At 42.2% G+C, this 27,893-nt stretch overlaps 1 protein-coding gene across 1 annotated transcript in view; it reads right to left on the reverse strand.

Moving 5' to 3' along the window:
* Positions 1-27,893, reverse strand: part of INO80 (INO80 complex ATPase subunit) — a 110,133-nt gene that overhangs the window by 62,570 nt on the left and 19,670 nt on the right. Inside the window, exons 2-14 of the mRNA XM_054971763.1 lie at positions 26,612-26,797; positions 24,417-24,583; positions 23,276-23,343; positions 18,302-18,463; positions 17,666-17,786; positions 17,025-17,239; positions 9,582-9,635; positions 7,699-7,902; positions 6,750-6,945; positions 6,498-6,565; positions 5,800-6,009; positions 3,720-3,800; positions 3,219-3,314 (exon numbers count right to left, since the gene is read on the reverse strand). Of these exons, the coding sequence (XP_054827738.1) occupies positions 3,219-3,314; positions 3,720-3,800; positions 5,800-6,009; positions 6,498-6,565; positions 6,750-6,945; positions 7,699-7,902; positions 9,582-9,635; positions 17,025-17,239; positions 17,666-17,786; positions 18,302-18,463; positions 23,276-23,343; positions 24,417-24,583; positions 26,612-26,754 (1,785 nt within the window). The 5' untranslated portion in view covers positions 26,755-26,797. The remainder of the gene's footprint in view (positions 1-3,218; positions 3,315-3,719; positions 3,801-5,799; positions 6,010-6,497; positions 6,566-6,749; positions 6,946-7,698; positions 7,903-9,581; positions 9,636-17,024; positions 17,240-17,665; positions 17,787-18,301; positions 18,464-23,275; positions 23,344-24,416; positions 24,584-26,611; positions 26,798-27,893) is intronic.

Genomic DNA, 27,893 nt, shown 5'->3' on the forward strand with positions numbered 1-27,893 from the left:
AGAAGGTCTGGCAGGAAGTCCACCCCTGTTGCCTAGGAAATTGATTGATCGGCACTAGGTTGTCTGCAGTGACAAACCAAAAAATGAACCAAATTAACCAGCCTAAAGTTCATGGCAGTTCATCAGAAATGGGATCTGACGAACCGCTGGTTCGCGAACCACAAACCAGCCTGGTTCATTGTGAATTTTGGTTCGTGCCCATCTCTATACAGGGCTCTCTATAAAGGGCTGTTAGTCCATGAGCTCCTGCAAGCCATGGAGTTTACTTTCCTAGGATTGAAAAGGACTGCTGTGGCAAGAACCAGGGAAAGATTCTCACCAGTCAGTACCCATGAATCATCAGATTCAACACACTAGCAATAGCATTTCCGATAAAATAGCACAGACATTTAATTTTAAAACTATGAATCAATGTTTCCAGCGTAAGAAAACAAACATTGCAGAGCTTAATCAGTGCGCGTAAAATACAAGATGATTATTTAAGTGGACTCTGTGAAGAGTTTGGTTTAGACACAAAATTATGTCTCAGATTCCAATGCTGATTGTGTGCCAGTTTCTGGATCCAACAGGCAACTCAAAATAATAAATATATTTCATAGTGTATTTAGTTTCAGGTGGGTAGCCATGTTGTTCTGTATTGGAAAAGCAAGATACGTTCCAGCAGCACCAATCAGATTTCCAGGGTATGAGTTTTCAAGAGTGGGAGTGTGCAGTTTGATTTGGTATTTGGACTCAAATACTGAATTCTGGCTGATTTGATGAAATCTGGGTAACTTAGCCCATCAGAAGCAAACTGAAGCAAAAGAATGCCTTGTGCTTGTGGCTGGCTACTGTTTGATTTTGTTCTGTGGTGTTCCACCACTGGCTGAAACTAGTGTCTGGCTGCTATGAATGACACTGGCTTTGTTGGGCTACATTGCAACAGTGTGCCCCTTGCTTCACTTTAGTTCTGGGTGGGGGCGGGGGGGGGTGTCTGTTCCTGTGCTTCAGTTTGGTTCTGCTGAACTTTCATTGGGATGCGCTCAGCTTGCATTTGAGAGTGTGCTTTGGCCATGGCAGCCTTGCCCCCGTTTGTTTCTGCAGTGGGAGGCAGCTTTGACTTTTTCCTCATAGGGAATAATGGAGAGCAGCTGGGGGCACTTCTTTTAGAGCCTACAGAATTAGTTCTCGGGGGCCAATCTTCCTGAAACTTGGGGGGTCATTGAAGGGCAGGCTTCCCTGAAAATTGGGTGATGTTTACTTGTAAAATGGCACACCTTCGGCGCACCGGGTAGCCCCCAGATTGATTTTCCCATAGGAAACAATGGCCGAATTTTACTGAATTTCTCTACATAACTGAATCAAATTAGAGAATCAATTCAGTATTCAGGGAATTCTTTGGTTTGGTATTCCTAATCCAGATTTACCTATTTTTTTTTGTGTGTACACCCCTATTCAAGAGCCAGATGAAGGGAGCTCTGACTCTCAAAAGCTCATATTCTAGAAATCTAGTTGGTCTTCACAGTGTATTTTAACACTTGACTTTGAAAGTCAGAGTTCCCCCATCCCATTGTTCATTCTTTTACATACAAAGTCTTTAAATCAGTATCTTTGATAGAGGATCATGGGTTCTGTTAAGTATAAAACTTTGGATTTTATTTTACTCAGAGTTATCTTAAGGTTTGTACAGAAAATATACATGCTTCTCAGTATATTTAGAAAATAAACACTAAACCAACAATCTAATTTGGGGCACAAGTCATTTATTTGCTTGACTAGTTAACTTTGTTCTTCCATTCATTCAATAAAAGTTTCCTGTTATATATCTATCAGCTGCATATCTTTCCCATGCTGTAAAGCAGTAAGCTTAAGCATTAAAGATTGCTCTTTAATGTCATCGAACCACAGCTGCATATTGAAAAAGTTACTTTGTTTCCAAAATCTGGCAAAAACAATTCTAGCTGCTGCTAACAAATTTAAAAACACTGCTTGATATCTCACTTTAAGTTGTCAACTTTTATCCATCCTGGTAGCCTACAAGATACCACGAGCTCCAATAGTTTAAATAACTTCTGACTCTATCCTGCAATCATTGGGAAGACTAGCTCAGTGCAATGGGAAATGACTTGTGGCATTCCTCAGGGCTCAGTACAATTGCTGTTTGTCATTTTTGGAATATCACAGGAAGAGATAATTCTTCTGAGTTGGGTGATCAATGTGCACATGATAATCAGAACTATGCTTCTCCATAGATATATTAACGAGTGACAATCTTTCCCCTAGAACAGTGTCTTCAGAAAGCCATGAATGGATACTCAGATGAAACAGAGGTGAATCTAGAGGTCAAGCCCAGTATTTCTGAAGAACTGGTTATTCCTATGCTAGGTGATACTCACCAAAGCAAGAACAAGTTCAGAGTCTAAGGATTGCTCTGCATTCTGTTTTGCTCTTAAAGTGGCAGTAACTAAGAGTACCCTTTATTAGATACATTTATTGTGCAGGCTCACTATAACATACTTTACATGGGATTGCCCTTGAAGATGACTTGGAAGCTCCAACTGCTGCAGAATACTGCCGTTTACCCACTAATTCAGACTTAAAACTTACCACAGTCTTCACCATTCTGTTATAGTAATAGAACTATTCCCTGGAGGCCCGTTGAGCCCCAATTTGTTAACAAGTTGCTCACTGAGTACACAAAATGAAGCACAGTATTTCATCCCACAGCCAAACTTCCTTTTTATTGCATTTAACAAAGTTTATGCTATACTACCATCTGCTGGTAGATGTATAATCTGCACAAACTGAATTGCATGTAGAGTTTCACCAGCTTTAGATTTGCAAAAGCTGCTTCACAGTTCATGAGGCAAACAGGTTAGACCTGTGTTTTCGAAGATAAATATGCAAAGTGTGAAGAGGAGACATACACCTTTAAATACAGAGAAAACAGTTGCCAGGGAAGGAACTGTGGTTCCCATGATTTAATTCTGCCTGATTAGGAACAGGAAGGTAGGTAACCATTACAGGATGTAGCAAAAATTGCTGGAATAAAAAGACAAGGAACAATGCCATACAGGTATATTTGCGGGGAGGGAGGGCTAAAAATCGAATTAATAAAAAAAAATAATAATAAATCCCACATCCTTCTAGATTTCAAGCAAGGAAAACTGTTTATGGCAACAAGCTGAACCAACTACAGAAATTAATTTTCTGGATTCATCTCCTAAATAACTTGTTACCTTAAATCGAGGAACAAATCTGGCAAACTCCTGATGCCAATTGTTCAGTGTGGAAGCCGGTGAAATAATTAAAAAGGGTCCCCAGATGTTCTCTCTCTAGAAGATAGAAAGTCTTAATTGGCAAGAAACAACTTTTCATACCACACTAAAATGAATCAAAAGCGCTAAGAATAAAGGTAAGATATTGACTGAACAAAACTAGCTAGGTTTAGCAGATGTTTAAAATGTTTAGCATCTCCTTTTGGGAGGAAGAAGAGAGAAGAGCATGCAGCTCCTGTGAACCATGGCAAACAGATGACACGGCTGAGTAAGGGAGAAATAGGAATGGAGGTGGTAGAGTGGTCCTAGGGAGCTTAGAAAATGTGGACTTGTGAAAGTCCTATAAAAGCTTTGAGAACACAGGAAGATTTGAGTGATGTGCAGACTAAATAGGAATACATAAGACTAGGGCCCATCTGAACTACCAGTACTTGCCTAATCAGAAGCAAAGAATCCACCTACCTCAGCTAGATGTGCTAGCAAGGCAATACTCTGTACTGTTTTGCCCAGGCCCATTTCATCTGCCAGGATTCCATTGATTCCCTGCAAGGAAGTAAAAACTAAGTATTTCCACCAATATGTCTAGTGTTGTACATTTGTTGTTAGCATGAAGACAGCTGGTAACTTTAATTTACAACCATTCCTACTCATCATGACTCTAGTTATAAGGAAAATTTCGCATGACATAATTTCCCATTGCATGTTTTCATACATTTATAGGCCTACTGTTCTGAAAACGCATCTGTAAGTGACAACCAGCTTACAATTTAGTGAGGCATAAAAATACAGACAATATCTAATAAGAAAATCAGTAGAATGCAGAAGCCTACCATGTTCCCTAAAACATCAACAGATGCTATTTGAGAGTTTTATACTCTTACTCCTCCTCAAAAGATATCATGGATGTAAACCATGAAAAAAAGTTGCATTTATTCTCGTTAAAAAAATTGTAATTATAACAAATTCACCTGGTGTGATCTACTCCTATCTCTTGAGCTATACCAAGAAGGATCCTGTCCCTAAGAACATGTTGGCCCTGAAACAATGAAAGCTGCCCTGAGTCAGGAGCCCTGTTTTTTGGCCACCTCCATGACTTCTCAGGCCATATGCTGTGTAAGACTGTCGAAGAGAACCTATGTCTGATATTAAAACAGAGAAATTGTTATCAGGTTATAAACAATGGAAAAGCTGACTCATAGGGAAGTGGCCAGATTCCCCTGGAAGGCTGGACATTCCTTTGACAATAGTTCTTTCTATTCTTTGGTTTCTTGAGAGCTCATAAAAAATCAAGCCATGTTTAATGATCAATGTTTGCTGGACAACTGACTTTGAAGGACCATCCATGAATATGCCTTATAGTGCAGGAGTTCCCTGGAAACCTAATCACAAATGAGGCCTTGGCCATCAGGCATCTCCTAGCCTCTGTTAATCAGGCTTGTAATTCATGTAACTCAGTCACAGAGACAAGGAAGCCTATCAAGCCACTACCCAAACTTTATCCAATAGGCACGAGCTGGCCAACATTCAGGTAACCTAAGTACTCCAGGATGACTTTTCCATACTTTTAAATCATGCCCATATTTAGAGTTCTTTCTGACTTCCACTCCCATAAAATTCAAACCATCCATAGTTTCCAGTCTGAACCCAATACCATTGCTGCAAAGACAGTGCCCTTCTCAATGCAACTAAAGGTGCATAAAAGCTATCTCTTAGCCCCAAAACCTTTGAAGTTGGTTTTTGGATCCTATTTGTTACACCAAACCCCACAGTTTGTCCACTTCCTTAGTATTGCTGAAATCACTGAGCTTCTCCCTCCTTCAAATCCTGGACCTTCATTCTCAGACCAGCTTCTCATCACCTGCTCCTGGACCGGACTCTCGCTTCTTTTTCCCCTTCACTATCAGACTTGTATGTTTTCTTTCTTCTCTTTTATTACCTAAAGCACCACTGGCTTGCCTAACGATTAGCCAATCCCCCTTTTCCAGATTTTCCCCATATTTATATTTCTAGCTTAAATATAAGTCTTGCTCCAAACTGTAGTAGTTCTGGTTGATTTCTGGTTCTTAGTGCTGTTTGTCTGTGAGATGATCTAGTATTTGTTTCAGATAAGTTTCCACCTCCCTAATATTGTACCAAATCCCTCAATAAACTCCATATTTTTGTTAAACCTTTAAATCTGGTCTCTGATGTTCCTTTTCTACTAAAACATGTTCCTCGTAGCTATTCATAGCCACCTCTTTAGGTAAAAGATCCATGTTTTCTGTTCCCTGCACAAACATGCAAGCTTATTCTCTAGTGTCAGTCTCAATATATATGTTAATGTGTTTGCAGGGGTATGGTAACATCCGTGGCTTTCTCAGACAGCATATGCTGTGCACTCAAAGGCCTCAAATTCTGTCTACAGCATATTTTACAAACTAGGTGTTATGGAGCATCTTTCTACGCTCCAAGCCTGGAAAGCTTCTGTCAATGTTGAATTTACCATATCAATGGTCTGACTTGGAACACTGTAAGTTCCACAAGCTTCAAGAAATGTCCATACCTGCTCATAAAGATTGGCCAGCCAGTTCATGCCTTTCAGCTGGTAACCTTTCAGTTTACCATTAAAAATGGTAGGCTGTGGAATGTCCTCTCCAGCCCGGATAGATGGGTTGGCAAGGCTGTAGCTCTCTCCAAATCCAGTGCCAGATTTATTGGCAGCCCGAAGAGCTGCTGCCCGGCTCTCTTTAGCATCTTCATCAAATGATCTGGTCTAAACAAGGAGAAGGGAAAACTATAATCCTAAGTACTGTTGATTTGGGCATCAAGACCATTAGGACGAATTTCTAAGCAAATATACAGAGGATCAAGTTTTAAGAGTCTTGATTTTTTAAAAAATCGAATTTTTACTCCCCAAGTAACCAGCCTCTTTCCTCATGAATTTGTTACAGCATAACTATAGCCATGTGATGTAATGGCTGCAGCATCTGACTAGAATCTGGGAATCCTAGGTCCAAATGCTTACTCTGTAATGAAAACTCACTGGGTGATATAAGAAGTCCAGTCATACACAATCAGCTTAACCTATCTCACAGGACTGTTGTGAGAATAAAATGCAATGTTGCAAATTACTCCCCCCTGCCCTGAGAGGAGAAAGGCAGGGTATAAATGAAGTAATAAATATATTCAAATTAACAGAAATTAAGACAGAATAAAACTAGCAAATTGCAAAAAAGACAATCTATCCAATTTAATACTCACCTGGGCCTGATGAATCCGGTAAGCATCTTCTGCGTTCTTCAGAGCCTGAACTTTGTAGTAGTTACTATCTGAAAATATTGAATAAAGATAAAACAAAAAAACACAGCCACATGGATTAATCCCAAAGCTTTATAAAACTGTTATTTACAAATATCAGAAAGTCTACAGTACTGCACAAGCAGAAAGTCTACAGTACTGCAAATCTTTCCAAGATTTTCATAACTCCTGCTAGAATTCAGTCCCTATCCTTACCGTAATCCTCCTGAGTGATGTTGACCACAACTCCTCCACCAATATCAATCTGCCTTTGGATAGAACTGTCTTCAAGTTTCCTTAAGATTTCCTCCTGGATTCCATCATGTCCCATATCTCGTTTGCGGCTCATGAAGTGGGCATACAATTCAGTTTGTGTAATCAGAAAGTTAAGTTTCCTCTGCTGTCTCTTAGCCTAAAAGTTATTTGCAAGGAAATAGTTATGTAGAGGATCCCCAAATAAATAGCATATTTAGCTTTTACAACTGTATTAAAAACAAATAATTATATTCTCATATCAGTAACAGAAGACAGCCAATAACCTGAGAGAGGAATCTTCACCAACACACATGTTGTAAGACTCAATATCTCTTTCACTAACATTGAGATGAAGCTGTATCAAATGCTATCATATTTTTACAAAATAGCTATTTTTATAAAATACTTTTAGGATTTGGCCACACTGTAGAAAAATAAAAGATAAAACAGAATTCAAGCAGAAACAGTCTGCTATAGTTTCTACTAGACAAAGAGAAACTAGCACTTTTCTTTCTAGTGGTTGGTTTGCTGGCCATCAGCCAAAACTATTCTCCAGTGGAGTGTAGAGCGCTTATTTCTCAGCCCAAGGAAACTGGTATTACAAGAACAAGAAAAATAAAAGCTCTAGAAGCCAAGCACACAAAATTATAGTGAGTTAGTCAAAGCACATACAGTTCATTGGGTACACTTTTAAGTACCGCTAAAATATACTGCGATATCTCTTGCAACTTTCACTGTACTCCCTGTAGAGAACTGCTGACATGAAGGATATAATGGTACCTTTTAGATGGAAATTAAACAAAGCAATTGGATCATAAAGAAAAAACATATAGTGAATCAAATGATCATAAGACAGTGGCCATTGTGGTTAATAAATCTGGATGAGTTTTCACCCTTAATTAAAATTTACCTCTCTCATCTCCTCATCCAGCTTGCGTTGCTCCAGTGCCTCCTTCTCTGCTCTTTTACGGTGTTCTTTCTCCACTTTTTCATATTTCTTCCAGTAAAGAAGCATCTCTTTGGTAAGCCGCCTTGCCCGTGGCAGAGTTTCCTTACAGTTCTTTTGGGCCTGGATAGCTGCTCGACGAACCTCTCTCATACACTGGTGAGCCAACTAGCCCAAGAAGAGACAAAGGATGGAATGTGATATTCAGAGACAATGGAAATCTTCCAAGTCTTGCACAGGACAAACCTACTTGCCTAAATTTTAAGTAGCACAACAAATTGTATACAACCGTGCCCAACTAACTATGTAGTATATATTGTACTTGTTTGTATCATCCAATTTACAAAAGTTTATGCAAACAGTGTAATTTATTCCACCACTAGGGTATATTGTTTTTTAGTGCAAAATCGTATACAATAACATTTCACAATTATAAATCCTTCTCATAATAATATTCCACGTAACTGCTGACGGGTACGCCAGCAAAAGGTTCCCGTTCCAGATGCCCCTTTCTCAAAGCAGTTACTGCTGTGGAAATATACAAACAGAATTTATATATATCTATATATCTATAAATCCATCTTATCTTATATAAATTTAGAATTTAAAAATACCATTCTTCTATACTCACAAAACCACCTTACTGGGTCCTTTTTGTCTCAAAAGTTACTGTAAGACAAAATTCATATAAATACTTCCAAATTCTATATATTACATAATAAAATTACAATGAATTTTTAAATTTTTTTTTAAAAAAATTACAAGCCAAAATACTTACATACTTACATGTAATCCATTGGATTACATATATAAATTCTGTTTGTATATTTCCACAGCAGTAACTGCTTTGAGAAAGGGGCATCCGGAACGGGAACCTTTTGCTGGCGTACCCATCAGCAGTTACGTGGAATATTATTATGAGAAGGATTTATAATTGTGAAATGTTATTGTATACGATTTTGCACTAAAAAACAATATACCCTAGTGGTTGGAATAAATTACACTGTTTGCATAAACTTTTGTAAATTGGATGATACAAACAAGTACAATATATACTACATAGTTAGTTGGGCACGGTTGTATACAATTTGTTGTGTTGGTTGTTCCGTGCCTCTCTCTTGTTTTTGTGTAAATTTTAAGTAGAGCAGCTGACTTTGCAATTCAGCACTTGTTGAATCTCAACAGCATCTCCATTCTTTTACATGATAAATCACTTTGTTTGCAAATGAAATTTAAAAAAAAAACTTTTAAAAAGCCAAGGAAAATTAGAAGTCAATCTGTTTCCTTCTTTAGAATCAATAGCACTCATTCCTCACAATGAAATTAGCATTAAAGCTTTTCATGGTGGAACACATATAAAAGAGTGTGACTTCCCCAAAAGTCATAAGTAAATTAGATAACCAAATTACAGGAATGGGGAAATGTATTGAGTATAAGCAATGCAATAACTGATATTATTGGCACTGTTATGAAAAATAGGACTAGAGGCGGGCACAAACCGAAATACGAACCGAAGTTTGTCACAAACCGGGCTGATTTGTGGGAGCTCATTTCTTATGTGATGAATTTTAGCCTAGTTCGTTTGGTTCGTATTTCAGTTCAGCAGACGAACTGGCACCGATCAATCAGTTTCCTAGGCAAAAAGGGGGCATGGGATCGCTGCAGAACCGGAAGTGACGTTTTCACGAACTGGACAAACCGTTTTGCAAACCGGGGCAAGTTCATGAAAGACGATGAGCCATGAACCGCACAGTTCAGAATTTTCCCAGCTCGTGCCCATCTCTAAATAAGACAATAGGGGTGAAGTTTAACAACTGAAATTTTAGTTTTATAAGAAAATAAACTACCTTTCTGCCATTACTTAGGAACAGGTTTCTGGCTGACATTTTTTGCTTGTATGCCTAAACAAAACAAAATTGAAGAGAACTTTAGTTGGTTGGTTATATTTGTAAAAATACATTTTATTGTTTTACAAAAAGATCAACAGGGAAGTCCAACTGCAACTGCAAACTGTAAGGTACATAGATAACTATACTTCATAATTACAGGTGGATAGTCATGTTGGTCTACAGTGGATGAACAAGGTCCAAATCCAGTAGCACCATAAAGACCAACACCTTAAAGATCTGGAAACTTTCAAAAGCTTATATACCCTGGAAATTCTTTGCTGGTCTTTTAAGGTGCTCCTGGTCTCAAACCTTGTACTTCATAAGTCTGCCATCAGCTCTGATATTATTTTACTTACACCAAATGACCAAGGCATGGTTATTATTTATTTGAATACAAATTTTACACCACGTGCCCTCCATGGCCACTCAAACAGAAGGAGTAAGGGAACAAAATTCCAGGAACCCCAGCCCCCTCACAAACACAGCTGGTATGTGGCTTTAAATTCAGCACCCTTTTGTTGAGAGGCTGGAAAGGGTACATGTGGCCTTAGGCTGGTCAATTTACCTTAGCCAAACCTACCAGGGCGAAGATAAATATTGCCAGTGGGGTTATTCTGTGGTTCCTGGAGGAAGGGTGGGATATAAGTGTGAACAATGAAATGGGTGGGGAGGCTCTATGCATACCACACATTTCCTATTTATAATAACAGCAGGTTACACAATGTATTAAAACATGATGCTTGCATCGGGTCTCTATGGATGGCATGACATGAAGTTCAAATGGAATCTTTTGGCTGGGGGCCCATGATGGTTTTTGGTAGCTCTAGGACCCTCACACCTTGGTTCATGATACATACATTAATGAAATTATGCCTGAAAAAGAATGATCAGAGTCATCACAATGAAAGAGGATGTGTTTCTTTGCATTTCTATAAACAATTTATCTGCTCCAGGGAAATGTTTCTGTGTTATCTTTTTTAACCATATGAACAATTAGTTCTTCTTTGCATCAACTTGTAATTATCTCAGATCAAGAGATGTGCTACCTTCTATGAACTCATTTAGTTATTTTCCTGAATTTCTCCATCTTCCCCTATGTGAGTTTACTGACCCTTCTAGGCTTTGGAAAAGATTGTTTGCTTGAACTAATGTCAGAAAACATGTCATACACCAAAAAACAGGGTTAACATACCTGTAACTTATGTTCATCGAGTTCTTCTGTGCTGACACACATGGGGACTGCGCAGGCGCAGGCCAGCCGCCGGAGAATTTTCTAGAGCTTCCATGGCTCCGAAGGGGCCGTTTGTCGCGCGCCTCAGCGACCGTTTTCCCGCCCAAACGGTCACGTGATCCTCCAGCGACCAACGGCCCCTTCCCTCAGTTCTCCCTTGCCGCCGCTTGACCAACACACTTCAGCCGTAACACCTTAAAAACACCAATATCCGTTACAGCCATCACAGTATTGTGCATTGGAGTTCACAGCGGGGTAGGAGGGAGGGTTGTGTGTCAGCACAGAAGAACTCGATGAACATAAGTTACAGGTATGTTAACCCTGTTTTCATCTTCGTTCTTCTGTGCCTCCACACATGGGAGTGTACCAAGCTTCACACAATAAGGAAGGCGGGGGTGAAGTCCAACACAATTTTATTAAGCAAACAAGATCAACAATAAATAGATATGCATATATACATCTATGTAAAAATACTGTGTAAGGACACATAAATACTCAATATTTACATATATACACACCCCCAGGTACACATATACACACTTTCACTCAAGGGTACCCAACAGGTACGTCAAGAAAGTCATACCAAAACTCCCTCAGGAAAAGAGGGAGTGTAAGACAGCCTTGGCCACAGATACATCCTGCTCCGCATTGACATCAACGGCGTAATGCCTGACAAAGGTGTCTGCAGAGGACCATGTGGCTGCTTTACAAATGTTAACCAGGGGCACCCCCCTGAGGAGTGCCGAAGAGGATGCTTGGGACCGCGTGGAGTGGGCTCTGACATGAAGCGGGCAAGCCACCCCTGCCAGGGAATAGGCCTTGCTAATGGCCGTCACAATCCACCTAGACAGGGTCTGTGAGGAAGCCCTGTTACCCTTGTCCTTGGCCCCAAAACATACAAACAGGTGAGGACTGGAGCGGAATCCCTTCGTCCTATCCAGGTAATAGGCTAGGGCCCTCTTCAAGTCTAGGGTATGGAGGGCCTTTTCCCCCTTAGAGGAGGGTTGAGGAAAGAATGCAGGCAGTGAGATATCCTGCGAGAGGTGGAAGGCGGACACAACCTTGGGCAGGAACTCAAGGCAGGGACGCAGGACCACCTTGTTGGGATGAAACACAAGAAAGGGAGGGTCAGACCGCAGTGCAGACAGCTCACTGACCCTTCTGGCCGACGTGACGGCCACCAAAAATGCTACCTTGTAGGATAGCATATCCAAGGGGCATGTAGCCATAGGTTCAAATGGGGGCAACATGAGATGTGAGAGCACCAAGGACAGTGACCACCGAGGCACTGGCGCAGACACAGGTGGGTAAAGATTGTACATGCCCTTAAGGAACTGGCGGGATTGCGAGTGAGAAAACACCGTAGCACCCTCAACTCGGGTGTGAGCAGCTGATATCGCTGCCAGGTGGACCCTGAGGGAGGAAACCTTCAAGCCCAGGCCACGCAAGTGGCACAAATACTCGAACACAACCCCCAAGGGACTGCTCTCGGGCACCACTCCTCTGGCAAGCGCCCAGAGCTCAAACCTGCGCCACTTGGCCGCATAAGCGCGCCTAGTGGATGGCCGACGAGCATTCAGGAGGACCCTCTGCACCTCGTCAGTAAAGCCTATCGGGGAGGAACGATCCGCCAAGCCGTTAGATGCAGCTTCCTGGGATCGTGGTGGACTAGGCTCCCGTTCAGGAGAAGGTCTTGCCGAGGGGGCAGACTCACATACGTCCGTTGGGACATCCGCAGGAGCTTCGGGAACCAAACCTGCCGTGGCCAGAAGGGGGCCACTAGGATGCAGTCCGTCCCGTCCTCCTCTATCTTGCACAGGACCCTGGGAATCAAGGGGAACGGAGGAAACATGTAGTGCAAGCCCTGCGTCCACGTAAACTGGAAGGCATCCCCAATAGAGAGGGGGTCGCTCCCTGCCCTGGAACAGAACGTGTGGGCCTTGGTGGTCGCCGCAGTGGCGAACACATCTATCACTGGATGACCCCACATCTGGAAGATCGGCCCAACGCACTCTACGTTCAGTTCCCACTCGTGTTCCAGCAAGGGGACCCTGCTGAGGGCATCTGCCCGGGCATTGTCCGACCCAGCCACGTGTATAGCACGGAGCGACACGCCGTTCTTGATAGCCCACTGCCAAGTGAGTGTGGCTTCCCGGCAGAGGGCCATGGACACTGTGCCCCCCTGCTGATTCACGTAGTACATGGCAGTCGTGTTGTCCGTCTGCACGAAGACATGACGATTTCTCAGCAGTGCTGTAAGAGACACAAGTGCGAAACGAATGGCCCTTAGTTCAAGCACATTGATATGGAGGGTCTTTTCCCTGTCAGACCAGACATCTTGCACCGACACATCACCACAGTAAGCCCCCCATCCCAACAGAGAGGCATCAGTAGTAACCGTGATGTCATGGTGTTGATACCCGAAAGGGGTCCCTCTAAACAAGTTGTCATCAGACAGCCACCAGTCCAAGGAGGAGAGGATGACCCTCGGGATAGAGAATTTGAGGGACGGAGGGTGCAGTAGAGCATCATACCTCCGCACAAACCAGTTCTGTAGAGGGCGCATACGCAGCCTAGCGAAAGGCACCACAGAGGTGGCCGCTGCCATATGCCCTAGTAAGCACTGGATAGTGCGCACAGACTGGAACCGGTTCCTTTTAAACATGGACACTAGACCCCTTAGGGACCGAGCCCTCTCCAAGGGGAGCAGGGCCTTACCCTCCACAGAGTCTAACAGTGCACCAATGTAGGACACCTTGCAGTTGGGCACCAGTTTGGATTTCTCCAAGTTCACCAGGAGCCCCAGGCGTTGGCAAGTGCTAAGTACCAAGCCAATGTCCTGCACCAGCCTAGACTCCGATTCAGCCACGATGAGCCAGTCATCGAGGTACGGAAAGATGGTACAGCCTTCTTCCCGTAGGAAGGAAACTACAGGGGCCACACATTTAGTGAACACTCGTGGGGCAGTGGACAGGCCAAAGGGGAGCACCTTATACCGGAAAACCCGTTGCCGGTAAACAAAGCTCAGGTACTTCCTGTGCTCCTTCCGTATGCCCACGTGAAAGTATGCGTCTTTTAAGTCAAGAACCGCAAACCAATCCCCCTGTTTCAGCAAGGCGATCACAGCCGCCAACGTTACCATTTTGAATTTGGTCACCTTGAGGAAGGCATTAAGGCCCCTCAGATCCAAGATGGGACGTAAGCCCCCATCCTTCTTAGGGACCAGGAAGAACCTAGAGAAGAATCCCCTTACAGAGTCCTCATAGGGCAATTCTTCCACAGCACCTTTGGCCAAGAGCGACACGATCTCCGCATCCAGCTCGGCCATAGTGTTATTGACAGCTGTCAGGGGTGAACTGCATCTAGGCAGTTCAACGAACTCCAGCCCGTATCCCAGTTCAACAATAGTTAAGACCCATGAGTCAGATGTTATTGACTCCCACTCAGAGAGGAGTGGACTAAGTCTGTCCGAAAAGTTCGGGGATACGGCTGGCGTGACCCGTCAGTACTGCCTCCCGGTGCCCTGCTGATCCTTCTGCTGGGCCGGTTGTTGTGCCGGACGAGGCTTGAAGGGCCGACGCCTCCTCTGCTGTTGTGCGGGGGGGTAAGGCCGCTGTTGGTAGGCAGGATACTGCTGGTAGCCTGGCCGCTGTTGATGGTATCTGCCCTGGTAATGGTAGGGACCAGATCGGGGAGCGTACCGTGACCTGGAGGAGGGCTTGTCCGCTGGAGCCAGGCCCAAAGACCGCGCCGTCTGCCGGTCCTCTTTCTTTTTCTTCAGGGTCTCGTCGGTCGCTTTGGAAAAGAGCGAGTCCCCCTCAAATGGCATGCTCTCCACTCTGGAACGCACCTCTTGGGACAGGGCCGTAGACCGCAACCAGGAGTGGCGCCTGAGGACCACCGCCGAAGCCATTCCTCTAGCAGCAGTGTCAGCAGCGTGGCTTCCAGCGTTCATCTGCTGCTTAGACAGTCTCACAGCCTCTGTCTGCAGCAGGGACACCACAGCCTTCTGTTCAGGAGGGAGGTCTCGCGTATAGGATGCCAACTTCTCCCAGAGGTACAGCTGGTACCCTGCCATGATGGTCTGATAGTTGGCAATCCTCAGACCTAGGGAAGAAACAATGTATTGGCGCCTGCCCATGGCATCCAGTTTCTTGCCCTCCTTATCAGCAGGTACCGAGGAGTGACCCGATCGCCTGGGGTTGAACTCCTCTGTGACCAAGGAGGAAGGTGGAGGGTGTTTCACCAGCGCCGGCCAGGTACCCTGCTTGATCTTGTAGAGCTGCTCAATCCTCTTGGATGTTGGAGGTTGATCGCAGGGCACCTGCCACACCTTCTCCACGATTTCCTCAAGACCCTCGAGCATGGGGAAGCCAACATATGCCGGGTTGTCTCCATAAATGCGCTTGAGGAGCTTGTCCTTGGTCTGGGGAACCGCCGAGGAGATGTCCATCTCGAGAGCCTTGGCCATCCTCGCCATCTGGTCGGCGTAGATGCGGAGGTCCTCGAATGGCGAGTCCGCAGATGGTACAAGCTCTTCAGCTGGCGATGGTTCGGACCAGGACTCCGACTGGTAGCCGCCAAAGCTCTCCACATCCTCCTCATCGGAACCGAGCTGGGATTCCGGAACCTGGTGCGGAGGGGGAGCCCACGTCGACCTCGATGTCGAAGGCCTCGGTTCCGACACGGAGAAACCTGCAGGTGCCCCTTCCCACTGGCAATGGTATGGCGAGGGGAGGTAGGAGGCCTGTCGATGTCGGGACGCAGTGGACCGGACCGATCGGACACTGTCCCCAGACCGACGTCGCTCACGACCGGCAGCTGGTGGAGACGGACGGGCAGGCGACGGACGGCTCCGACGAGGAGACGGGCTCGGTTCCAGCCTCGGCGACCGAAGAGCAGGCGATGTTCGGATCCGACGGCGCGGGCTCGGCTCCGGTCCCGAAGAGAATTCTGCGGGCACCGTCTCGAAGGCCATCGGATCCGGCACCGGCACGGAGATGTCCTCTGGCTCCGGGGAATCCAGATGAGGGGAAGGCGTGTGAGGAAGCACGATGACCTCTTCCTGGGGAGCGGGATGCGGCGACCGGTGATGTTTGGTCTTCTTCTTCTTCTTCGCCGGTTCCGAAGAAGACCTCGGAACCGACGCGCTCCTCGCCTTCGAAGGGGACCTCGGCCTCGATCTCTTAGATTTTACCGGAATCGACCCGGTCGTCGGTTCCGATCGGGGACTCGGTAGACGGATCCTCGGTTCCGATGTCGGTCTCGGATCCGACCTGGTGGAAGATGCGCTACGGGGCGGCCGCACCGGTCCCTGCGCTGGAGAGGCCGCTCTCGACGCCGAGGCACTCGGGGGACGCGGTTTCGACCCCGACCTCGCGGAGGCCACTGAGCCAGCTCCGGAATGCCGTTCGGCAGAGTGGCTAGGGCCGGCCTTGGAGGAGGGCAACGGGGCGCCTCCGGACATGACCTTCTGCCACAGGGAGGAGTTAAGACGGGCCTTGCGCTCCTGTCGGGCCTTGCTGGTGAAGCCCTGGCAAATCTTACAGGCCGTTACATTATGGGTCTCCCCCAAACAGAACAGGCACAGTTCATGGCCATCGGTCTTGGCCATTTTAGTGTGGCATTGGAGGCAATGCTTGAAGAGAGCCTTTGAGGCCATCTTCAGGGGCACGCAAAAGGAAGGTCAACAAACAGTCCGAGTCAAATTACCGAGTCCACAACAAAGTCCAAACGAGATCCGAAGAATAGTCGAGGTCACGAAGTCCGAAGTCAAAAGCCAAGCAATCAGTCAGAATAAAGCACGAAGCACAAAAGCACAGAGCAACGAAGCTCACGTTCTCTCCAAGCGGCGGCAAGAAGAGAACTGAGGGAAGGGGCCGTTGGTCGCTGGAGGATCACGTGACCGTTTGGGCGGGAAAACGGTCGCTGAGGCGCGCGACAAACGGCCCCTTCGGAGCCATGGAAGCTCTAGAAAATTCTCCGGCGGCTGGCCTGCGCCTGCGCAGTCCCCATGTGTGGAGGCACAGAAGAACGAAGATGAACTAACACACACTAAGTAGTCAACAGAATATTAACTTCTAGACTTCCGATACATTTTGTTCTGGATTCTTGTACTTATTGACTCACTTTAATAGCATAACCCATAATTTTCTACTGACAAGGCTCACCTTTGGCAGCTCTTTTTTAGCAATGCTGACCCACACTTTCCGCCTGCGAGCGTTCAGTTGTTCAATGGATAGATGCTTTTTCTTGGATCCTGGTGGAGGAGTATCATGAGAAAACTTGGCGAAAACTTTGGTCTGATGGTGATGACGCCGTGGAGACTCCTCAGAGGAGAGTTCTTCATCCCGTCTCTTCTTTTTTTTCACCTTTTTCAACTTGGCTGCATAAGTACACAAGGTCAATCAGTTTCCCACCCACTTGATGTCATACTACACCCTCTTCTCCAATAGTAAGGAAGCTGCTTTGAAAACTGTTTACAGTCACTTCCTAATGACCGATTTATAAACACTTCCTCACTACTCTGCAGAAAAATTATCCAAGGGCTTTATTATTAAGACTAAATCATGATAGTTTCAAAGAAACATCTATACAAAATTAAGATACTTCTAAAGCACTTTTGGAATAGCTGTAAACACTTTCCATCCCTCAAAAGCTCGGCTCATTCCAAACTGGTATAATATGGTAGTGCAACATATATTCACCTGGGAGAAGAAAACCCAACAACTATCATTCAGTGTTTTGCTATTCCTGAATAGGAGCATAGTTAGAAGGAAGTCGATCCTCAGAAAATCAATGTAGTTAATACCTTTTAATTTTTTTTCATCTTTGAACTTCTTTTTCTTGGGTCCTATGAGATGACGCTGTTGCTCATAGTAAGGATCATGTGTGGAGAGCAAACCTGCACTGTAATACTGGTACTGTTGTAACTGAAACAGACAATTACATCAAAAAATTAACAGATCTATTAAATAAGGAATTAACCAGGCTAACAAATTCATATTATCTGTTCAGGCAACACAGACCATGCTACAGTAAGAATCTATATAGCCAAAATAAATGTTCCCAAAGGAATCTGATTTAAAGACAAAAGGAACAGCAGGTAATTCCACAAAATAAACATAGAGATGATAATACTACAGTTGATTATTACACTATTGCACTTCATGTGCAACACTTAGAAGCTGGCTTAAGGAAAAGAACAGAAAGAAGGGGGTATCCATCACCATGACACCTTTTTTTCTAGACAATGGGATGCAGAGTAATAATGCTGCCATTCTTAGAAAGGAAGAAAGTGAAAGCCTGCTCTTCTATACTGAAGGAATGGGTCATGAATTAGCATTCTATATACATTAACAAATGGAGACAGTCAAAGCAGCTCACCCCAAATAAAGAAAAGGTGAATAGTATGCAACAGGCAACTGATGCTTTAAAATGTTTTTACCTCTTTGTCTTTGCTGTATTTACTCTGATGTAGTTTCTTGTACTTGTGCAATCGCAGCATGTTATGAAGTTCTTCCCTGGAAAGGGAAAGCTCCTCCCCTTCTTCTCCATCCTCATCCGTTGCAGACTCGCTGTCACTGGAGTCATCACTGAGGAGAATACTCTGCCAAGAATGAGATAATTCTAGCTCAGTATAACAGTGGTTAATCATAACCATCAGATTAACCAGTAAGGACTCATGAAAGGGCCAGAGGAAAAAATGGCACATTTTACATACATTAGAAAAACTGATGCACTGAATATCTTCTCTCAACAAACTTGCTTGTGCGGCTTCCAACAAGAAAAAAAGAGGAGTGGTGTTGTATATAAAAGAGGAGCTGCAGCCAAAATTTGTTATGAGAGATGTGGAAGCTAGATTTGTAGCAGTGGAATGTAATTGGAACTTAAAGAGAGTGTTGGTAGTCGGACTTTATGCACCTAACGGTGCAAAGGAAAGCTTCTTTGAGGACTTAAGGAAGCACCTAGACGATCTTGTATATGACCAGATAATTCTTGCTGGAGATTTCAATGGAGTGACAGATTTGGAATTAGACAAAAAGACTACAAAAGCACAAAAGAAAAGAGGACTATTGCCAAAGCTTTTTTTTGATTTGATTCAACAAGAAACTCTCGAAGACGTATGGAGGAGAGAATATCCTAAAACCAAACAGTTTACTTTTTATTCTGCAAGGCATCTTACATTATCAAGAATTGATATGATCTGGGCCTCAAAGGACTTAGCGCTATGGACTAAGGAGGTAGAAATAATGCCGATGGTAGGCTCAGATCACAACCCAATTATGTGGAAATTTGGAAAAAGGAGAAAAAGGAAAGCCTGGAGAATAAATGAGGACCTGTTACAGGAAAGTGAGAATATGGAAACACTGAGAAGAGAGACTAAGTTTTTTATACAATACAACGTGAATAAAGAAGTACCAACCAGTAAAGTTTGGGACGCGTACAAGGCGGTTGTAAGGGGCATACTAATGGACTTAAATGGTAGAGCAAGGAAAAAGAAAGAGGAGAAAAGACAAGAGATTGAGGAGAAAATAAAGGCCAAAGAAGTACAGTTAAAAAAGAGACCAGGGAAAAAGAAAATACATCAGGAAATCAAAATTCTTCAAGAACAGTTAACAGCAATGAGTAACAAAGAATTGGAGTGGAACCTTAAAAGACTGAATCAAAAAGCTTTTGAGGGTGCTAATAAACCTGGGAAATATTTGGCATGGCAATTAAAGAAGAAAAGGGAAAAGAAAATAATAAATAAAATTTGTGAAGAAAACAAAACGTATTTGGAGCAGACTACCATTAGCAGAGCCTTTTATAAATTTTACGCTAAGCTGTATAATAAAAAAGAAGTAAACAAAGAATCAATAGCATCATATTTGGAGAAAACCAAACTTCCAGAGATCTCGGAAGCTTGGAGAAATAAGCTGAACAGTGAAGTAACTGATGAGGAAATAAATATGGCAATACAATCCGCAAATCTAGGAAAGGCGCCAGGGCCAGATGGACTTACGGCTAAATTTTATAAGACAATGGCCAATGAACTGGCACCATTCCTAAAAGAGGTGATGAACGGAGTTTTTAGGGATCAAAGAATTCCAGACACTTGGAGCGAAGCGAATATATCATTGATCCCAAAAGAGGGCCAAGATCTGACTAGCGTGAAAAATTATAGGCCTATATCACTACTCAATAATGACTATAAAATTTTTGCGAAGATATTGGCGGAGAGATTGAAGGGGTGGCTCTCGGAAGTCATAGAGGAGGAACAAGCAGGCTTTTTGCCAGACAGACAAATAAGAGACAACTTAAGGACAGTGATCAATGCTATTGAATACTACGACAAGCGTTGTGACAAAGAGGTTGGTTTCTTCTTTGTAGACGCTGAAAAAGCGTTTGACAATTTAAACTGGGACTTTATGTTTGCCACTATGGAAAAGCTACAACTGGGAGAAAGATTCGTCAGAGCAATCAAGGAAATCTATAGAGACCAGACTGCAGCAATTGTAGTGAATGATGAATTGACCAAAAAATTGACGATTAGTAAAGGAACAAGACAAGGTTGCCCGTTATCTCCATTGTTGTTCATTTTAGTATTGGAGATTCTGATGATACAAATTCGACAAGATGAGGAAATACGAGGAATAAAAATAAAGGACTATTCATATAAGGTCAGAGCATTTGCAGACGACATAATGTTAATTGTAGAAGACCCACTGGAGAACATGCCAAAAGTGATAGACAAGATCAAGGAGTTTGGAGACTTGGCAGGTTTCTTCATTAACAAAAAGAAGTCAAAGATATTATGCAAAAACATGACTAAGCAGAAACAACAATTGTTAATGGAAACAACGGATTGTGAAGTAACTAGTAAGGTGAAATACCTGGGAGTTGAGCTGACTGCAAAAAATATAGATTTGTTCAAGAATAATTATGAAAAATTATGGACTCAGATAGAGAGAGACTTGATCAAATGGAATAGATTGAACCTGTCATGGTTGGGCAGGATTGCAGCAGTTAAGATGAATGTGTTACCAAGAGTAATGTTTTTGTTACAGACAATACCAATCATCAGAGACTCTAAACAATTTGAAAAATGGCAGAGGAAAATATCAGATTTTGTTTGGGCAGGCAAGAAGCCTCGAGTGAAAGTAAAAGTTTTACAAGATGCAAAGGAGAGAGGCGGAATGCAGCTGCCCAATCTGAGACTTTACCATGATGCAATCTGCCTAGTTTGGCTAAAAGAGTGGATGACATTAAAGAATAAGAAACTATTAGCCCTAGAGGGATATAAAAAATTTTTTGGATGGCACGCATACCTATGGCATGACAAAGTAAAGGTCAACTCGATGTTCCTGCATCATTTTGTAAGGAGAAGTCTATTTACAATCTGGAAGAAGTATAGAACCTACCTACAAGAAGGAACCCCCTTGTGGGTGGTTCCATATGAGGTGATAGATCCGAGAGCTGTGGATAATGAACAACAATGTTTAACGTACAAAGAAATAACTAAGATTGAAGTATCTAAACTTAGAATAAAGACGCAAGAGGAACTATCACCTAACTATGATTGGTTCCAGTATAGACAGATTAGAGACTTATACAACTCAGACTTTGCAAAAGGGGGCATACGAACAGAGAACTCGGAACTAGAGCAGACCCTTCTTAAAGAAGACAAGAAAAGAATATCCAAGGTATACCAAGTATTGCTGAAATGGTATACTGAGGATGAGATAGTTAAAACACAGATGGTGAAATGGGCTATAAATTTCAATAAAGAAATAACAATGGAGGCATGGGAATACTTGTGGAAAACTACAATGAAGACAACGACATGTATCAATATTAAAGAGAACATTTTCAAAATGATCTATCGTTGGTACATGACACCAAAGAAGATTGCGCTAGGGAACTTGAATACTTCTAATAAATGCTGGAAATGTAAGAAACATGAGGGCTCCCTCTATCATATGTGGTGGTCGTGTGAGGTAGCTAGGCAGTTCTGGGGGGAAATAATAAGAGAAATGAGTGAAATTTTACAGTTTCAAATAAATAAGAACCCAGAACTCCTGCTGCTAAACTTGGGAATGGAGGGAATTCCAGCCCATCATAGGACGTTGATTTTTTATATGACTGCAGCAGCTAGACTTTTGTATGCGCAGAAATGGAAAGTACAAGAAGTACCAACTATTGAAGATTGGATCTACAAATTGCTGTATATGGCTGAAATGGACAAGATGACAAGAAAACTGAGAGATCTGGACTCAGGGCAGTTCAACACAGACTGGGAGAAGCTGAAACAATACCTGGAGAAGAAATGGGAGGTGGGAGGAAAACTGTGGCAGTTTGAGAACTACTGAAATATAATAAAAGTATAAAAGAGAGGGGTGACTTTACCGGGGGAGGAAGAGAAATGTGAATTTATAAGCAGTTAGATTAATTGATTGAGATATATATAGATATGTATAGGTCAATTGATAGAGAATAATTAATGATAAGGTTTAAACATGAGGATTGACTAACTAACAATATTTTCTTTCTTTGACAAGATTTATATGCACCAAACTGAATGTATAGAAGAGTTAAATTGATTGAGTATCTGAGGAGTTATATAGAATTACCATAAAAAGTTGAAATGAGTAATATATAGAGAACAAATCAAATTGTTTGATTTAAATGTGGGAAATTTTTATGGTTTATGATATATAGGTTTATATAGAATTACTCAAAACTGGAAAATGGGATAAATTGTTTGTCTAAAGACGTATAGTTTGGGTGTATAATAAGTAAAGGAGTTAAAGATGTACTGCTTAATATATTGGAGAATGTATATCTGTTTTAGACAGAGGAACTTAATAGAAGTAAGGGAAAAGGGACAGAGGGTGGGAAAGCTGTTGGAAGTCAACAAAAGGGGGGAAAGGGAGGGGGTTAGAAAAGAAAAATTAGGGGAAAATTGACTGTAATGTAAAAATAAAAATGTTCTAACCCAATAAAAATTTTTCAAAAAAAAAAAACAAACTTGCTTGTGCACCTGAGAGGCAGAAAAGTTTGTAAGGAGGAAAAAACAGACACACACCCTACCATGTGAGAAGTCTCTGAAACTCCCATGTGAAGATATTTCTCCCTCTCATTCAGAGACTTTCCCCATGCTTTTTTAAAAATCATTTCAATATACCTGACCACATCCATAATGCTACAATTTCAAATAAACTACACACAGATAGGGATGATTGTTGATGAAGGAACAGAAACATATCCTTCTCAAGTCTATTAAGCCAAGAGAATTTAACAGAAAGTAGTGTTTTGTTAGCAACTTCCACATTTTTCAGAAAACATTCAGATTTTGGCATATGCATCAGGCAATAATACAACTAAAACACCAGTAAGAACATGTAGATTTCAGAACAATTTCCTTTTTAAAAAATCTCACCTTAAGCCATTTCCTACTTTTCTTCAATTTGGAAAAGTTATATAGACTCCCTTTCTCTGATTTTGGCTCTATTTAAAGAAGACACAAAAAGGAAAACTTTATTATGAAAACAATGATTCAGTTTAAAAATGATGGCGATTGCATTATTTGATTTTACAGCTGCTTTTTCAATGATAAGTCCCATAGGAGCACGAAGATTTCAGTATCTAACACAAATAATGATTAAAGTGTAGTACAATATGTTTCTTGTGGAGAGAATTCTCAATTCTGCTGGATCCAAGCAAGGTCAAGGGATGCCTGGCTGCTCCCATCCCCCACAGCCCTAGCTGTGCTGGGAGTGAAGGAAAGGGAACTCCATCTCCGGAATACACTATCAGATCTCTGGGCACATGTATTGAACTGCAGGTCTTTTTAACTGCTGATAATGTAGTGTTTACTAATCTATGTAAGAGCCCCATGGCGCAGAGTGGTAAGCTGCAGTACTGCAGCCCAAGCTCTGCTCATGACCTGAGTTCAATCCTGGCGGAAGCTGGGTTCAAATAACTGATTCAAGGTTGACTCAGCCTTCCATCCTTCTGAGGTCAGTAAAATGAGTACCCAGTTTCATTGGGGTAAAGTGTAGATGACTGGGGAAGGCAATGGCAAACCACCTCGTAACAAAAAGTCTGCCAAGAAAACATGATGCCCCCATGAGTCAGTAATGACTCAGTGCTTGAGCAGGGGACTACCTTTACCTTTTTTACTAATCTATGTAACAAAATAAAGGAGAAGTCCAGTGGCACCTTAACAAGTACAAAAATGTACTCCAGCATAAGGTGAGCCCAAAGGGAAAGTACAGGTGAGGGATGGCATAAACCTGCCTGAAGTGGATGGATTAGCACACCCCTTGCAATAACTCTGCAACCACTCAGAGGTCCCCCCGCAAACTGCTACTCTATGCAAGAACATCATTCATCCCACTTCTAAGTATAAAATTGTATCCATGATTTAAAAGAAATTGCTATCTGCCTTCAAATGAGCAACTTAAGTTATAGGTCTGATAAGATATTCACTAAGAAAATAATTATGGTAGGTATATATGTGGCTGACTGAAACTACCATCATCCAATGTAAAGCAAAATTCATTCTGAAGCACACTTACCAGACTGCAACACTCCATTGAGTGAATGTGAGTTTAACATTCCAGAACTTCCTGCTCCAGAAGACTCCCCAAGCAATGAACTTGCAGGCTCTTCTTTAACTTGTATCAAGGGACCCCCAGGCTGAGGCAGCAAAGGATTGTCATCCAGTCCATCTTCACTTTCATCACTACAATAAGTTAAAAAATATGGTAACAGCAAAAGAAAAGCAGAAATATATGAAAGCTCTGTCAAAGCAAATATTCACTTAGCATCAGTAATATACAAAACACTGAACAGTAGAGTTGAGCTGGCTTCAGTCTTGACTATTTTTAAAAAAAACCCTAGCTAGAATTCCTTTATTTCATTCATGTACTTTAAATTTACAAGGCAAGAGAGCACATGCAGGACCTCCAGACTTAATACATATTAGTTATGATTTAACTGCTGTGAAGTAATCCTGAGTATGCATTTTTGCTTAGGAACATAAGAAATGCCTTGCAGGATCAGACCAAGGTGTATCTGGTTCAGCATTTTCTGCAAAAATCCAAATAACCATCAGGCACTAGGCCAGAGGCTCACAAAGTAGTTACACAGGCAAATTTAGTCCTTGGTTGCAGCTAAGCAGGCTGCACCATGCTCCACCCCATGCTATCACTTGATGAAACTATAGTGCATCAAAAGGAATAAAAATACAGCTGACTTAAAAGGGCTGTTTTAAGGATTAATGAAAATCTATAAAATGTGATTTGTACACTTTAAATGCACTGTATTGTGGCTATTGTGATCAGGGATGTCCGCCTATTGAGGAATTTTACTAGATTCATGGGTTAAAAGGCTGTTGAGTTTTAAGTCACATTTAAGTAAACTGAATATTGCCTTATTATTGAAAGTCAATTGCTCGTTTTCCAGGAGGAATTCCAAAGAGCCTGTGTCTGCTCAGGTAGTTTAAAAAAAAAAAAGGAATAGGTGCTGGGGCTCAGGGCTGCCAGAAGCTGCTTTATGGGGCTGGGAGGGGAACAACAGGTCACAACTTTGTCCATTAATGGACTGCAGCTTGACCTAACCCTCCAGGAGCCCTCCAGGTTTCTGTATGGGCAAGCAATGCGGGTGGCCCAGGAGCTGGCTCTCCCCACCATTCCCCAAGCGTGACCCCAAAGGTACAGCTGGGGGGGACATACCCTGTTCTGTGAAGGAGATCTAACCAAGAAAAGAAGTTCAATACTATTCTGCTCCCCACAAGGTCTTAACAAGGGCTTCAGATTGCTCCTTCAATATCGGTGTTAAATCTCGTATATCCCATTCCTTATACATGTTCAGCTATTCCTCATACTAACTTTCTAATTAGATCTATCATCTTTCATCCTGCACCTTCCTAGATGAGACTGCAAGTTAATCCCACTTTGATTAGCAATATTTAGGGCTGGTCTTCACCCACTCTCAGTAAATTCATTAATTATTTCATTGGATCTTTTTAAAAACTAGCCTCTTTTTGCAAAGTTTCTGGGATTCTGTGTTGTTTGCATTGTCTTACTGGATGTATAATTCATGTATCTGAACAGAACAGATGAAATATTTCTAACTAATGAAAAGCTTATGCTAGCAGAAAGTTGGATCTCAAAGTGAATTTTAATGCCATTCAAGAAAACTACAGTTTAATCACTGGAACACTAATCTAGGAAATTCAAAACTTAGCCCTTTATAATGGTTAATAACGGAAAGCAAAAATTAGATAGTGCTTCCAACAAAACAATACTTAGCCAGGCTCTCCCAATCTCTACTTAGTAAGAGCCTGTCTGAAATTATGGCACTTTGCTTATCTTTTATCTACAAATTAGATCTGGCATACAGTCCAACAATTAAAACATGCTTGTTTTAAGGAGCAATGTTTTCACATACTGTGAGCATTAAAGCCTACCACTGGCCTAATTGAGCAAGCATTGAGCAAGGTTACTTGTGTTTTCCACTCTTTGAATCCACATTAGTGGGACAGGAATGAGAAAATATGCAAGGACATACATTTTTATAGGAAAGGTTGCATTTCTGCATTTTATACTTTGTTTCCCTTCAAAAAATCCTCTTTTTATACATAAAACACATTTAAATATTATACTGATGTCTCAAAAATATATTACAGCACGGACATCCCTAAATCCAGAAATAAAATGCTTCTTTTTTCTTGGTATTCCCAGGTCCAAATAAGGTAGGGTTTTAATACCTGGATATACTCCTATTGAAGATAGTGGAGGTCTGCCGTAGAAAGTGGTCCAATCGCAGAGCTTTCTCCAGATACTGCAGATAGAGAGGTGTTGCCAGCTCTCTGCAGTTGCCATCCTCTCTCGCACCCAGCTCTGAGGCCATAGAACAAGACTCTCTTCATTAACAGAGGCCTCCTAACGCACAGCTGTCATAAAAAAGAATGGGCCATTTTAGCACCATCACATCCATGTGCAGAATTTTTGTTTTAAGTCAAGTAATGAAGTTACAGGATCCAGTTGTCTTCTTTAGCAGACTACCTCCCCACCCATTCTCCTCTTGGAAAAACCGTCAACCATTCCATTGCCAGGCTAGTTCACACTTAACCAATCTGAAGCCATTTTCTGAAACCAACATTTATGATTGAGCCTCATGGAAGAAGAGAAGGGGAATTCACATAACAGAAGATGATGGGGAGTTGGATGGAAGTATTCATCTGCCTGCTCCATTGCACTGGAAGATGATAAATGTATATATCACTTTACAAGGTGTCTGTCACTTAGATGGAAAAAAAAACATTTGATGTTTCTTGTTAAAAACTATTGGACTGGCACCTAAGAATTACTTATAAAGCACTTACCATCTATAGCTCTAAGAAGTAACTAAAGGCACAACTGGCTGACTAAATAAATAAAACAAAATTCAAGTATCTGACAATAAATGTAGTGCAAATTTATTTTTAATGAGTCTTCTATGACAGATTTTCATGAAAATGATTTCCACATGCCTTACAATAAAACAGATAAACATAGTAAAACAATAAGATCATTATAAAAACCCAAAGATGACATTATTCAAAGATATTTCAAAATAATAAGATTTCAACAGCTGCAGAAGGCCTGCAAAGTGCTATTATATGAAGGTATCTGGAAAGGGAGTTCCAGGAGCAGCTACCAAAGCATCCCTTGTGCATGTCTTCAAATGTACCTGTGAAACGCAGGTTCCCACAGTACAACAGACCCCACCCTCCAAAAACCTATGAAAATTGGCAGGAAAATATGATTGGAAGCAGGTACTTTAGGCTCAAGCCATTAAGAGATTTAAAGGTCAAAACCAGTACTTTGAATGGAGCTCAGAAACAAAATGGAAACCAACATAGTTGATACAACATTGGTTTGATGTGTTAATTTCAGCAAGTCTGTTACCAACTGAGGTGCCACACTTTGAATGGGTTAAAAATGTGACACTGCCTTTAAAGGCAGTCCCATATTAAAGTAGCTGAAGCTACTTTATTATATTAAAGT

Source organism: Eublepharis macularius, chromosome 2, assembly GCF_028583425.1.
Source record: "Eublepharis macularius isolate TG4126 chromosome 2, MPM_Emac_v1.0, whole genome shotgun sequence".
Taxonomy (NCBI): domain Eukaryota; kingdom Metazoa; phylum Chordata; class Lepidosauria; order Squamata; family Eublepharidae; genus Eublepharis; species Eublepharis macularius.